Raw genomic sequence first — 14,117 nt, forward strand, 5'->3', positions numbered from 1 at the left:
TGGGTTAATTACCACATGGAACACCAGAGCCCCTAAGATGTGATTATGAAGTGGTTTTTAAAAATCCCTTCTTGGAGTGTCATATTTCTATTAATGAATCTTAAGAAACTGAAGGTTATCTGCTTTGGCCATGGGTAACAACCCAATGGTATTATACAGCTTTTTAGAAGGAAGCATTTGACTGTATAGGATCAAAATAGCCCTTATAACTGTTGTCTGTGTATGTGCCTTTTGTTTTAGTTTTCTGTATTCCTGGGAATCATTTTCTTCCTGGAGCTCACTGCCGGGGTTCTGGCATTTGTTTTCAAAGACTGGATCAAAGACCAGCTGTATTTCTTTATAAACAACAACATCAGAGCGTACAGGGATGACATTGATTTGCAAAACCTCATAGACTTCACCCAGGAATATGTAAGTTTAAATGTGGTTTATTTTCAAGTTGAAAGCCTTCTCGGAAGGATGACCCCAATGAAAACCCCTCCTGGCTTCTGCACCTGCCAGCTGGAACCTACCTCTGACTTTTCTGCATGGGTGTTTGTCTGTTTGCTTGTGTATTTATTATTTTCTGACTTGTTCTAGGGCGTACACGATATGTACCCTAATGGGAAATGTCTTATTTTCACTTACCTCAACTTCTACTAAGAACAAGGAAGAAAACTCTTAGGCAAAAAGGTTAGAGTCAAAGGTGCCCATTCCTGTGGACATTTGAAGACTATTGTTTTGCTATAGGTTTAACCCTGTTCTTTGGTGTTAGATGTGGGTTCTTTCCTATCCGTGGCCCCCTTTTTGATCATTCTCCACACTTCATAGCTCATAATAATATACTTAGTCAATAGAATGTTCATCCACGAAGTTCCTAGAATTGTGCCTATCCAAATATTATTATAGCACCCGCAGCTAAAACTGAAAGTCAAGCCTTGGTGGCTTCTCACAAGTGAAGAACCTGTGGAGTAGAGCCATCCCACTCAGGTTTCTCAACATTACGACGTGACAGCCCCTGCGACGCGAACGAAGTAGCGGATGCCCTGTTCCACTCACAACGCAGAATGGTATAAACAAGGGTTCGGAAGACACAGCTAGTGCCAGAATCTGATTAGCTAAGTGACCTTGGGCTAATAGGACCTTGAGCTATTTCCCCAAGAGTAAAATGGGAATAATAGTAGCAACTACTTAACTCATGGGGATATCATGCCACTCTCATAAGACGTACATGGTTTTATATCAGGCTTCAGGTGTTATCGTCCTACAAACTGACAGGCCTTTATTTGCACGCACTGAGAAACTGGATAAGGTGAGCAGACCTGGAGAGCCGTGTCCGTGACGTTCACGTATACGGCACAACTGGAGGGCACACAGAAACTCAGCGGACCAGTGGCTGTCTCTTGGTTGGACAGTTTTCCAGAGTGAGCTGGGGTCCCTTTGATAAAGGGAGGAGAGGGCTGCATCGGCGCTCGCCGTGAGGGAGGCCCCCTGCCCTCCTTAGGTGCTCGGAAGTGAGCTGAATTGTGTTGCCTTTGTTCGGTGACAGCAACGACTGTCCTGGAGCCTGCTGTCCCTCAGGTGTGAAATTAAGCCCTGTTTCATCTCCTCAGCAGGCTTCACTGTTTTGTTGGGTCATAATGGATGCAAGCTCACACCTTGCCAAGTATTATTGCTGACTAGTTTGCGTGACAAATCTGATGGAGCATTGTAGGCAAACTGGAGATGCACAACCCAAGCCCTCGGAGGACTCGATGAGCTGGAAGACTATGCAGATACACGTTCTCTTGAGATGCTGTCTGCTTTACATGGAGATTCTGTTATTTCATGTGATTTCACTTTTCTCTCGTGGCCTTTAATACTTTGAAGTAGCTATTGGTCTTGAAACCCTTAAAATGGTCAAGGCTTAATGTTTATTTAACTTGGAGAAGCAGGGCTAGTCCAGCATGGGGAGTGTCAAAGGGGCTTATGATGGAGCGGCCCTTCAATCAGGCCTCGTTTAAGACCCACTGAATTTAACGGCTTGTTTGATTATATTTTAATTAGATGATTGAATTTTTTTCAGGTTGAAAATGTAAATACACGCTCTTTTTTTAGAAAAATTCAGAGTAGGAACAGATATAGGATGAAAAGTAAGCCTCTAAAACTTGGGGGAAGGTAACGAGCATGTTCACTATCTTGCTTGTGGTGATGGTTTTACGATGTACAAGTGTGTCAAAACTTATAAAATTGTATACTTTAAATATGTGCAGTTTATTGTATGTCAATTACACCTCAATAAAATGGATTTTTTAAAAAAACCGTTCAGGTGTAGAGATGGAAATTAAAAAAAAAAAAAGTAAGCCTCTAGATCTCCTACCCACAACCCCAGCTGCCTCCTTCAGACACTACCGCTGTTTTCTGTCTTGCTTATCTCTAACTGGGCCCTGCTGTACAACTCAGGCTCTGCCCGTCTTCCACCTAACACCACGGGTCTCATCAATTGTTTTCTAAGTCTCACGCCAACACATCCTTACAAACCTTCGGCCTTACCTTGGAAGCTTTTACAGGGGCCCTTTAGGTTCAGTTGGTTTAAAAATAAATTCTGAGATACAGAGAAGGTTAGAGCTGGCAGAAGCTGGGTGCGGGTCGTCCTGGCGGGTGCAAGTGTAGGCACCTGGTCGCCTCCAAGTCGAGATGTTCTAATTCTCTCCTGTTTGCTCTAGTGGCAGTGCTGTGGGGCTTTTGGAGCTGATGATTGGAACCTAAATATTTACTTCAATTGCACAGATTCCAATGCAAGTCGAGAGCGATGCGGTGTGCCCTTCTCCTGCTGTACTAAAGACCCCGCAGTAAGTGGCTGCCGGCAACCCGCTGGCCTGCTCCGCGCATCACACCGAGAGCGTGTGTGGGACGAGCAGAGTGGGCTTTTTCTGGAAACCTCTTCTTAGCCTCTTATTCCTAACTGTAGCTCCTGTAGGGGCTTAGTGCTCAGATCTTCCCAGCAGGAGTAACCATCCCTGACGCTAATTTAGCGGTACGTGCTGGTTCCTGTTCTAAGCCTTTTTGTGTGTTGGCTTAAGTTTGGAACATCCCTGCTGGTAGATGCCACCATTATCTTCCCTTTTCAGGTGAAATCAAGGCCCGTGGAGTTTAAGTGACTTTCCCAAGCTCACATTGCTGGCAAGTGATGGAACCGAGCTTAGACTCAGGCAGCTGCCTGTGTTGCCTGTGATTCCTTCTTTGCGAGAAGGATGGGCTTGTGTGGAAGCTCTCGGCATTGCTCGGGGTTGGTAACCCTTTTCTGGCCGACTTAGCTCCGAAGGAATCCTAGGAATAGCAGAAGAGTTTGAGACAAGATAGGACGAGACCACTTGCAGGAAGACTGCAGCTGCCCAGACTCTGGGCCAGAATGACTACAGTCATTCTTTTTTTTAAAAAAATCAGAAACAAAAACATAAAACCTGTTCACAAGCCACCCTCTTTACCACAGGTTTGATTGTATTTTGAGTCAAATCATGTGCCTGGTATGTAGAACAGCTTAAAATGCAGCACCCCTGCTGTAAGTTAAAAGCCAGAATTGAGGGTTAGAACAATGAATGTGAGAGAGAAGGTGCCCCCGGCCCTTCCGCCCTCTTCAGCCTCTCTCTGGCTGGTCAGTCCCCAGGTGTCCTCTCCCAGACCCGCCCTTCCCCACAAGGAGCAGAGCCGAGTGGGCGCTGATGAGTTCATGGCCGATTTTCCCCTGCAAGGTAGGGGGGGTGCGGGGCTCTTTAAAAGGGGGCGTGGTTCGTCTGTAAGGATACTGAATCATTATGCTGTACCCCTGAAGCTAATACAATATTGCAAATCTACTACACTTCGATTTAAAAAAAGAGAGAGAGAGAGAGAAGAGGGGACAGTGGTCTGAGGTAGCAAAGCACAGCTTCTCGTAGGCTGCCCACCAGAGGTGGTCTGAAGGGGACAGAGTCGGTGAGGACTGCTCTGAGCCCTCAGCGGCAACGCCAGCCTTTCCCACTAGCTCACTTCTCCTTTCCTCTGAGGAGGCTGGGAGGCAAGAGAGCGCCCAGCACAGAGCCCAGGGCACCCACCCAGGTAGTGGATGCAAGCCCTGCTGTCTCCGTCTCCAGCCCCTGCCCTGAGTTACCGTTCCATCAGAAGAATTCTGAAGATTCTCAGGTGTTGTGTCCCCCTTTCAACGACAGATCCTCTGGGTAGAGATATCCCATTCCATAAATGCTAAGCTAATAAAATCCACCCCATACCCTCCAGAGGGGAAACATAAACAAACCTAGAGCAGCGCAACCCACGTTTCAGATCAGGCCTGTAAGATTTCAGGGCATCTGTCCGTGTGCTGTGTGGTCAGGGTATCATTTTTAATTATCAAAATAATTCATTCTCATTGAAAAATCATTTAAATCACATACAAGTATATAGATTCAAAAGTAGAATTCCCCCCAAAAGATCATAAGTGAAGATAGTCATTATGAAAGTAATTATAAGAAACCTTTAACTGTGGTTGTTATGTCTCCAGTTTCCTAAACCCGTAAGCTTCTTGAGATTATCAACTTTGAATCTAGAGCCTTCCACATAATGGAATTACTAGTCTTTCTGATATTTCCTGAGTCTCAGTTTTCCTCACTTGGAAAGGAAGGGATATTTGATACCTACTTCTGAGGATGGTTATAATAATTCCATGGAATTATGTGTAAAGGTGTTTAACATGGTGCCTGGGACATCTGTGTGCCCAAATAAGCATTTTCTGACCAGCACTTAACAGGGGTCTTCTGCTGACCCCTAGGTGGGCTTTCTCTCTGACAAGAGTGAATTTCACTCTTCTGTTTCTTTTCTCCACCAGGAAGATGTCATCAACACTCAGTGTGGCTATGATGCCAGGCAAAAACCAGTAAGTGGAAACTCATCTTGTCGCTTAGCACGAAGGGTGTTGGAGGAGCTTTTGAACTTGCTTAGTGATGCTGTGCTCTCCTCTTCCCTTCTGAAGGAAGTCGATCAGCAGATTGTAATCTACACGAAAGGCTGTGTGCCCCAGTTTGAGAAGTGGTTGCAGGACAACTTAACCATTGTGGCTGGTATTTTCATAGGCATTGCATTGCTACAGGTAAGATGGATGTCGCAGGGAAATGATGCCCTGGGAGAGCGCTCACCAGGACAGGAGCTTTGCTTATTCACCATCATTTCACAGTTTTTAAGACACATTGGAGGGCTGGGGAACAGACCTCAACTGTATTTGGTTTGTATTTTATTGAAGCTCTGATTTTAGATGCTACTGTCCTGAAAGACTTCAGGAAACCTTTTTTTTTCCTTTTCAAGAAAGAGAAATTGACTGGGTCAGTATTTGCCTGCTGGCATTCCAACATTGCCATGGGCTCAGTAATGCGGCATTGTGACAACCGGTCAGACAGGAATGGTCAGATGTAGAGCCTTGCCCAGTGGCAAGGCTAAGGCTTTTTGGAGTTTCACAGATACGCTCTGCTCCTTTCTCTCCCTGGGCCACCTTGCCAAAGTGCTGTGAGGGAAGAGAGCACCTACTTTTCCTCCTGGGAAGTCCCAAGAGCTAGGCTTTGCATCTTATGGTGATGTGATACCTTTAACTTAGAGGGTCACAAATGAGGTGCCATGGTTGAAAGAAATTAAAGAAGACCTAAATGAGTGGAAAGCCATTCGCATTCACGGATTGGAAGACTTAATATTGTAAAGGTGACAGCACTCCCGAAATGGATGTACAGATTCAGTGCAACCCCTACCAAAATTACAACTGCCTTTTTTGCAGAAATGGACAAGCTGATCCTACAATTCATATGGAAATTCAAGGGACCCAGAATAGCAAAACAAACTTTAAAAAGCACAAAGTTGGAGAATCCACACTTCCCAATTCAAAACTTACTACAAAGCTACCGTGATCAAGATAGAGTGTACTGGCATAAGGTTGGACCTACAGATTAGTGGAATGGAACTGAAAGTTCAAAAAAGCCTCTGTATCTATGGTCAGCTGATATTTTGACCAGGAAACCAAGACCATTCAATGGATAAACAATAGTCTTTTCAACAGATGGTGCTGGACCAACTGGATATCTATATGCAAAAGACTGTATTTGGACCCCTAACTCACATCACATATAAAAATTAACTCAAAATTCCCTGGCGGTCCAGTGATTAGGACTCTGTGCTTCCACTGCAGGGGGCCTGGGTTTGATCCCTGGTTGGGGGTGGGGGGGCGCTAAGATCCTGCTAGCCTCATGGTTTGGCCAAAAAATAAAAATTAACTCAAGACAGATCAAAGACCTAAATGTAAAAGGTGAAGCTATAAAAGTTTTAGAAGAAAGTATAGGTGTAAATCTTTGTGACCTTGAATTAGGCAGTGTTTTCTTAGATACGATACCAAAAGCACAAGCAACCAAAGGAAGAGTGGACAAATTGGGCTTCTTCAAAATTACAAACTTCTGTGTTGAAAATGATACTATCAAGAAAGTGAAAAGACAACCCACAAAATGGGAGAAAATATTTGCACATCAGTACATCTGTTACGGATCCTGTATATAGAACATATGGAAAGCAACTCAACAATAAAAGAAGACAACCCAATTTAAAGGTGGGCAAAGGATTTGAATAGACATTTCTCCAAAGAAAATACACATTAGCTATTTGTGATGACCTCGTTAACTGTGAGGGAAATTCAAATCAAAAGCACGATGACATACCACTTCAAACATATCAAGATGGCTATAATAAAAAAGACAAACCAAAAACAAGAGCTGGTTAGGATGTGGAGAAATTGGAACCCTCATACATTGCTGAAGGGAATGAAAATGATGCAGTCTCTTTGGGAAACAATTTGTCAGTTCATGAGAAAATTAAACAGAGTTACCATACGACCCAGCAATTCTACTCCTAGGTGTGTGCCCAAAAGTACTGAAAACATGTTCACCCAAAGAGTACACAGATGTTCAGAGTGGCATTATTGGCAATAGCCAAAAAGTGAAAACCATCTAAATGTCCATCATCTGATGAATGGATAAACAAAATGTGGTGTATCCGTATAATGGAATGTTATTCAGCCATCGGAGAGATTGAACTACCGTTGCAACATGGACGAACCTTGAAAACATTTTGCTACGTGAAAGCAGACCAACACAAAAGGCCATATGTTATATGATTCTGTTTATAGTAAATGTCCAGAATAGGCCAATCCATAGCGATAGAATGTGGCTTAGTGGTTGCCAGGCCTGTCGGGATGGGGGTGGGGTCTGGATGACTGCTCATGGGTACAGAGTTTCTTTTGGGGGTAACGAAAATGTTCTGGATTTAGATAGCGGTGATAGTTGCACATCCTCACGAATATACCAGAAATCACTATAAATTATACACTTTAAAAGGATGAACTTTGTGGGATGTGAATTCTATCTCAATTTTAAAAAATCAAAGATTTTTAAAAAGTGGAATTCAGTAGCCAAAGAAAAGCCTAACCTCAAGTTAAAAGTTCTACTATTTGACTGTCTTTTCCTTCCTTGCCCAGATTTTTGGGATCTGCCTGGCCCAGAACCTGGTGAGTGATATTGAAGCTGTCAGGGCTAGCTGGTAGAGCGCCTGCAACAGCTGCCTCCAGACACTGGACAGACCCCGCCTTCCTGACCCTCCAGTGCGCCCAACTGATACCCATGCTGCACGGACCCTAATCACAGAGGCATCCTGCGATCCCACCTGATGGAGCTGCCATCAGAACTTAGTTTGGGGGGGGTAGAACTGGGAAATGCTGCTCACTGACAGAATTAAAAAAAAAAAAAAAATTAACCAGTATGAAAGTCGTTGCGCCGTGAATCTCTGTTGTAGCCATGAATTTCTGGATGGTTGGACACTTACCAAATGAGAAAAAAAAGGGAGGGTGGGGGACCCAGATGTACTGAATTTGTGGAAAAGGCTTGTTCTCTGCTTCGGTAGTTGGAGGGCTGCCTCCTGTGTCATGGCCTGAGGAAGTGCGTCTTTTCTAAAACTCAACCCCTTACCTGGGAGGGCTGTGGTTTCTCGGCATCCCTTCACTGTACATTTCAAGGAACTGCTACAGCCATGGTCCCAAGAAGAAAACAGCTTGCCTTTGGGTTCAGATTTTGTGACCGCATTCAACAAGGAACTTGGGTGGGCACGTCTGGTCTCTCCTGAAGTTTCTCCTCGTAAGAGAAGTTGTATATTCCTTGTGTGCTGAGCAGGGGCTTTGGAACACTTCACGATGCTGAATTTTAGCAGGACTGATCTCTTTTCTAAGTAGGCCTGAGCTTTATTTATCAATGAAATCCAAGGAGAAAATGAGGTTAATGAAGAGGTAGTAAATACTGCAGCCTACCAAATTAGTCGCTGGATTCTTTGGAAACTCTGGAATACTATGGGTTTCGTTTTGTTGTGGGTGTTTTTTTGTTTTTGTTTTTTTCTTCTTCCAAAAGTGAAAGCTATGATACAGTTTCTTAAATTTTAAAGATTTTTTTTTACTCAGCTCGAATATTAATTTTTTATATAATCTCCCTGCATGACCTGTGAATCAATCCACCAACTCCTTTACCTGCCGTCTTTTCTACAAACCTTTAAAAACGTTATTCGGTCAGCATTGCTTTCTTGGGTTCACAGCCTTTAGAGATGTGTCCTCCCTGTCTGCGAAGGATCCACCTGGGCCATCGCAGATGCTTCTGTGGACTCAGCACTCTCTGAACCGTGTCGGTTGATCATCGTGGCCTCTTCTGCAGCCTCCCCGTCTTTCTCTTTGAAGGGAATTAAACCCAATTCTGAAATGTGGACACAATCAAAGCTTCCGATGGTTTCTTTCTTCTGGTTTTAGTTCGTTTTTATTAAAAACAAACGAAAACAAAAACAAAAAAAACCCAGAGTGCATGGCCAGAGCTCCTTCTTTTCTTAGTACAGACTCACCATCGGGATGGTAACAAAGCACAAACTCTTTGGAGGGGAGAGCATCGATGGGGCGAGTGTTCTGTGACACGAGGTGGGAGACACTTCCAGATGCTGCCACCTGCCCCCATTCCAGGTGGGAGGGACGAGTTTTGCCCCCATGTTTTAATCATCCAGGTCCACCAGGATGTCGCACCCCCTGGGGAGGAGATGTTAGTCTGGAGCACTGGGAAGACCACAGGTGTATTTTACGGTGATGACACACTTACCAACACAGAACTGGGCAGCCAGCTAGCATAGTTGGTGGAAACTTAGCAAGGTTTTCCATTTCAGCCCCATGTTGCATCGCTGTGGCTGATGAATGTGTCCGTCTGCTCAGAGAAAGGACAAAAATTCTTTGAAAATCTAGGCTCCAGAGTTAAGGTGTGTATGACTCTGCATGTGTGTGTTTCTGTGTCTCTGTGTAGTTAGAGATGTTCGTTCCATATTCTGGCTGTAAGATTATTTTGTTTCATCTCTGCCCCCACCACTGTTGTCATTCCGTATTGTCATTCCAACATGGGGAAGACTTGAGCTCTCCAGTTGGCACTCTTGTCTTGTTTGTTACCTCATTCTCCAGTGAACTCCACCTGACCAGTTGATTAAGAATCAGGCGAGCTTCCCACCCTTTGGCACATCCAGTGAAAGGCCAAACAGCAAGTTCAAGTGAGTTCTAAATTTTAATTAATCACCCTTTATTTTTTACACTTGAGAGTGGTTGTAATTAAAGGTTGTCATTAATAAACTTGGTTCTACCTTACGTGGAGTTATGTCTGTCTTCATTCTCTCTTGCAGTTGTGAAATTCTCCAATCCAGTGGTGATCAAACTTAAGTGTGCATTGGAATCACCTGGAAAGCTTGTTAAAACACAGGTTACTGGGTCTGCCCATCCCCAGAATTTCTAATTTAGTAGGTCTTGGGTGGAGCTTGAGAATGGAATGTGCATTGCTGACACGTTTCCAGGTGACACCGTTGCTCCTTGTCTGGGAAGGACACTTGGAAAGGCACCGTTCTGATCAGGTTCTCTCAGAGGGGAAAAGGAGAGGGGACATTTTGTGGCTGGGGAGGGGAAGGCCCCTTGTGCTGCTGGACACGGACTGATGAGAGACGGGGGCAGAGCTGGGGATGGAGGAAAACCTCTGTCTCTGAAATCATTGTCTGCTGGTCACAATCACCTGGGCACCAGGTAGAATACAGATCAGACCTTGCCCCGATCAATTCTGGAGTGGGAGAGCCAGAGCCTGTATTTTTAAGAAGCTCCCGTGAAAATTTAATGCACAGTGAGATTTAGGACCCGTGGACCTAGGTAAATCTTAATAATATTCACAGGCCTTTTATGAGAAAATAATTTCTAGCAGTCTCAGAGCAGGAGTCTTAAAAATCTAAGTTTTTAAGATTAAAATGCCAATGTAAATGTCCTTTCATTGTGAAGTATCACCTCAGAAGCCTCTTTCAAACTATTAAAGACGATTTTCAAAGATCAAAAGAAAACAAGATTTTATGGTTCACATAGTATTCTCAGACCCTGACACTATGTCTCAATACTTGTTTGAGAAACAGTGTGCCTCACTTCCCTGGATATTTAAGACAAAAATGTTATTTTGACTATAAGGAAATTTATCAGGGGTAACTGGAGATAACTAATCCCTATTTCTTGAGTTTTCTTAGCTGTGCTATAGAGCTTATCTGTGCACGTGAGGTAATTGGCCCTCCTTGTTCAGAGCAAACTCTGGGCCAACAAAGGAGAAATGTTACAGCTCAGAGGTAAAAAGGTGCTTTGTCTACAAAACTCAGAACTTACAGGAAGTTTCTTCCATATTTAGAAGGGGATGATTATTAAATTTCTCTGTCTCTGTTGTTTGACCAGCTCCCACAAACATCATTTGTTTCTATGATTTAAAAATATCTGATAGTTTTTTTTTTTTTGAAATGAATGCAGGAATTCAAAAGCAGAATTTCGTGTCATGAAGCACTTGAAAAAGAAGTGCCTTTCCTTGTTCTCCCTCCTTCTCTCAAAGAATAAACCTCTGCTTCTCTTGCAGCTTTCTTCCTGCCCCAGGTCTCAGTCATCCTTCTCTCAAGGGGGTGCTGAGAAGTGTCTCTTGGCTTTTTCTTATTATGCAGACTGTTTCCTCCTGCGTGCCCCGTGTGTGTGTGTGTGTGTGTGTGTGTGTGTGTGTGTGTGTGCGTGTGTGTTTGTGTGTGTAGCGGGTGGGTGGATGCACTAATTCTGCCGTTTCCTGGTTCTGCGGCCTTGGACCAGAGCCCTGGGAAGCCGGTGGGCTGAACAATGAGAAGCCTGGGCCCAGCGACCTGGCAGGCCTTCCCCAGCTCTTTGTCATTTACTCCACGAAGCCCTCCTCCTCTAGGGAAATCCTGTTGAGACCTCCAAGGAAGAACTGGGAAGCTCTCCATAAACGCTGGCCAAGGAGGTTGGTGGCCAGCTCTCTCCAGGGAGGCCGGGGGGCTGTTTCTAAGTGATGCCCTTTCAGCAGTAGGAGGCCTAGTCTTTGAATGAGAAGGAAAATGCACTGTTTGGAAATACTTTAGTTTTGGCCTTATCATGGTGACATGATAAAGTCTATACGTGACAACAGACAAGACAGATGTATCTAGGTGTGGGTAGGGGACAGAGAAGGGAAGCCAAATTCTGCACGGGACCAAAGCCATCTGTAGACTTGAGCGTTTCTTTTTTTGGAAGAGTTTGTGACAGAAGAGTTTATAAAATTATGGTTTTTAAGACTTATTTGAGGTATTAAATACAGTCTCCTTCGGGGAGTGTTCATGCTGAGTAGTACTCTTGTAAGCTTGGCACCAAGGAGAGGATGGGTGCCTGAGTGAGTTCATCCTGGTATCCTTTAACCTAAACCAAACTCCTCAGGACCTGCCCTGGCCAGTAATTCCTTCACTTCCAGGAACCCCCAACAGGAGGAAAGCTGAAGGAAGAGCAGGTTCGTTCCTGGGCTTTACCCTGTGAATTTACTCTGAAAAGAAAATGGTAGCATGCAAACAAGGTAGTGCTTCGCATGGTGTTGCGCTCCACTGAATGTGTCGTTGCAGTACGTGTAGGAGAGGGCCAGCTAGAAAGCCGCCTTTTAAACCTGGAGCTTGTCAGCTTGTATTAGCTTTTGCTTTTGCAGAACGACTGGTTTGAAAGGAACGTTTTAACAGCCTGCCCTCTAGTGGCGACCTTGTAGAACCACTCCTGACTTGAGTTGGAAGAGTCACTACAGTCTATTCAGAGACCCTTGCTCTTTGGAGAAACTTGAGGGTGTACAGCTGTATGTTGCTTGCTTAGGGTGGGTAGGTGTTTTATTCCTTTGACACTCCTGAAAAATGACAGAGTTTGTTTTGGAAAGTTAGGGAGCAGGTGTTAAGCTCCCTTCACCGTCTAAGTCCCAATCTTATGGCTGGGACTTTCCAGGTCACTGTAGCAATGTGTACAGGTTGAAGCTGGGCCCTGCCCTCCTGCCTAGGCTCAGACGAAGTTTCTAGAAGGGGTGGAGACAGTCTGAAACTGCTAATCTGCCAGGCAAGAGGCACTGCCTCAGTCAAAATGCCCAACGAGGAGGGGAGGTGCACTGAGCTTTTACACTTTCCCTCCCAGCTCACCCCTACCCTCCACTGGCACTCTGGAGGCTTCTGTGACACAAGGCCCCAGTGTCCTGATCTGCATCTGTATTCCTCTTCAAGACAAGCAAGTCTTCTGAAACAAAGATTAGATATTCCTTGTATTCCCTCTAAAAGCACCCCTGTGGAGTTTCCTTTGATCTGAGAATTTGCAACCTTGATTTTAAAGGCTGTGAAGACTGGTAGAGTGTTCCTGACTGTAACTTGTGTTTTAGGAGTTTGTTATAGGTTGAATTGCGTCTTCCAAAAATTCATGTGAAGTCCTAACCTCCAGGACCTCAGAATGTGACCTTATTTGGAAATAGTGTTGTTGCAGACGTAATTACAATGAGGTCATACTGGGTGGGTTGCTACTCCAGTAGATTATTGTCCTTATAAAAAGGGGAAACTTGGACACAGACATGCACACAGGGAGAAAGCCATGTGAACATGAAGGCAGAGATCAGGCGATGCATCTGTAAGGCAAGGAATGCGAAAGACTGCGAACGAGTCACCAGAAGCCAGGAGAGAGGCATGGAATCGACCCTCCCCCAGAGCCTCCAGAAGGAGCCAACCCTGCCAACACCTTGGTTTTGGACTTTTAGCCTCCAGAATTATGAAACAATAAATTTCTGTGCCTTAAGCCATCTACATTGTGGCATTTTAATAGTGCTAGGAACCTAATAGAGTTTGAGCACCTATTGCTGGCTTTCAGGCTGGAAATGGTAGGACCATGTGCTGCTTTTAGCTGGTAGAATGTGTATGTGGCTCTTATTATTTGAATGGATGCACCGGAACATGGCTAAGGACTTGCTCTCTGTATCTGCTTTCAGCTCTTTGAAAACAGCCTTGATACGTTTTGTGGGGCATTTAAAACAAGGGATGCTTTATTACATGATGATTAAAAATGGTCACACTGGGGTGGAATCAAGACGCTGTACTAGGATGATGCAGAATTTGCGTCTCCTTCCAACGAGGGCACCTACCAGGCACCAGTGGGGGACCACGGACACCTAAGGGGACAGGAGGAACCCCCAGCTACCGGGTAGGATGTGGGGCATGGGGGGAGTGAGGGGGGAGGAGACGTGGAGGAGGGATGGGACTGGCGCCTCTGAGGGGTGGCTGGGGGAGGGGAGGAGTTCCTACACCCAGCGGGACCCACCCATGGTTAGGGGTCCAGTGGGGACAGGGGAGACCCTGTGGGAGACAGTGGGGGAAGGATGCGAAGGAACAGAAGGGAACGTGGCCTGTGCTTTCCCTGTCCACTTAGGCCCCAGGGAGCCTGTTTGGCTCCTGGGCCTAATCCTCTGCCCTCGGAGCCTCCCTCCTGCCACGCAGAGCGCAAGCTCCACCCTTACACCCCCACCCAGGGCACCACCTCTACACTTGGAGACCCCCTCCAAGGCGCTGGGCCTAAACCCCACCCACACACCCTCACTCAGGGCCCTACCTCCAAAGTCTGGAACTCCACACTCCAGAGGCCCTCCTTTCTAGGTGCTGCCTCTCCCCTTCCGGAGGTCCTAAGCAGAGGCCCCACCCCACGCTTGAACGTCGCCCCGCCTAGGTCTTGCCCCACCCAAAACCCTGACCCTGCCTAAGTT

At 45.4% G+C, this 14,117-nt stretch overlaps 1 protein-coding gene across 5 annotated transcripts in view; it reads left to right on the plus strand.

Moving 5' to 3' along the window:
* The window catches only part of TSPAN5 (tetraspanin 5), a 171,087-nt gene extending 161,429 nt beyond the window's left edge, over window positions 1-9,658 (plus strand). For 3 of the 5 annotated variants that reach the window (XM_024736045.1, XM_024736043.1, XM_024736044.1), the window contains 5 exons: window positions 241-411; window positions 2,685-2,810; window positions 4,817-4,864; window positions 4,961-5,077; window positions 7,493-9,658. In XM_024736045.1, coding sequence (XP_024591813.1) covers window positions 241-411; window positions 2,685-2,810; window positions 4,817-4,864; window positions 4,961-5,077; window positions 7,493-7,558 — 528 coding nt within the window. In that variant the 3' untranslated portion in view covers window positions 7,559-9,658. The remainder of the gene's footprint in view (window positions 1-240; window positions 412-2,684; window positions 2,811-4,816; window positions 4,865-4,960; window positions 5,078-7,492) is intronic. The other 2 variants (XM_024736042.1, XM_024736046.1) reach the window with 2 other exon arrangements.
* Window positions 9,659-14,117: the final 4,459 nt, after the last annotated feature.

This window comes from Neophocaena asiaeorientalis, unplaced genomic scaffold (assembly GCF_003031525.2).
Source record: "Neophocaena asiaeorientalis asiaeorientalis breed wild unplaced genomic scaffold, Neophocaena_asiaeorientalis_V1.1 scaffold7, whole genome shotgun sequence".
NCBI classification, from domain to species: Eukaryota; Metazoa; Chordata; class Mammalia; order Artiodactyla; family Phocoenidae; genus Neophocaena; species Neophocaena asiaeorientalis.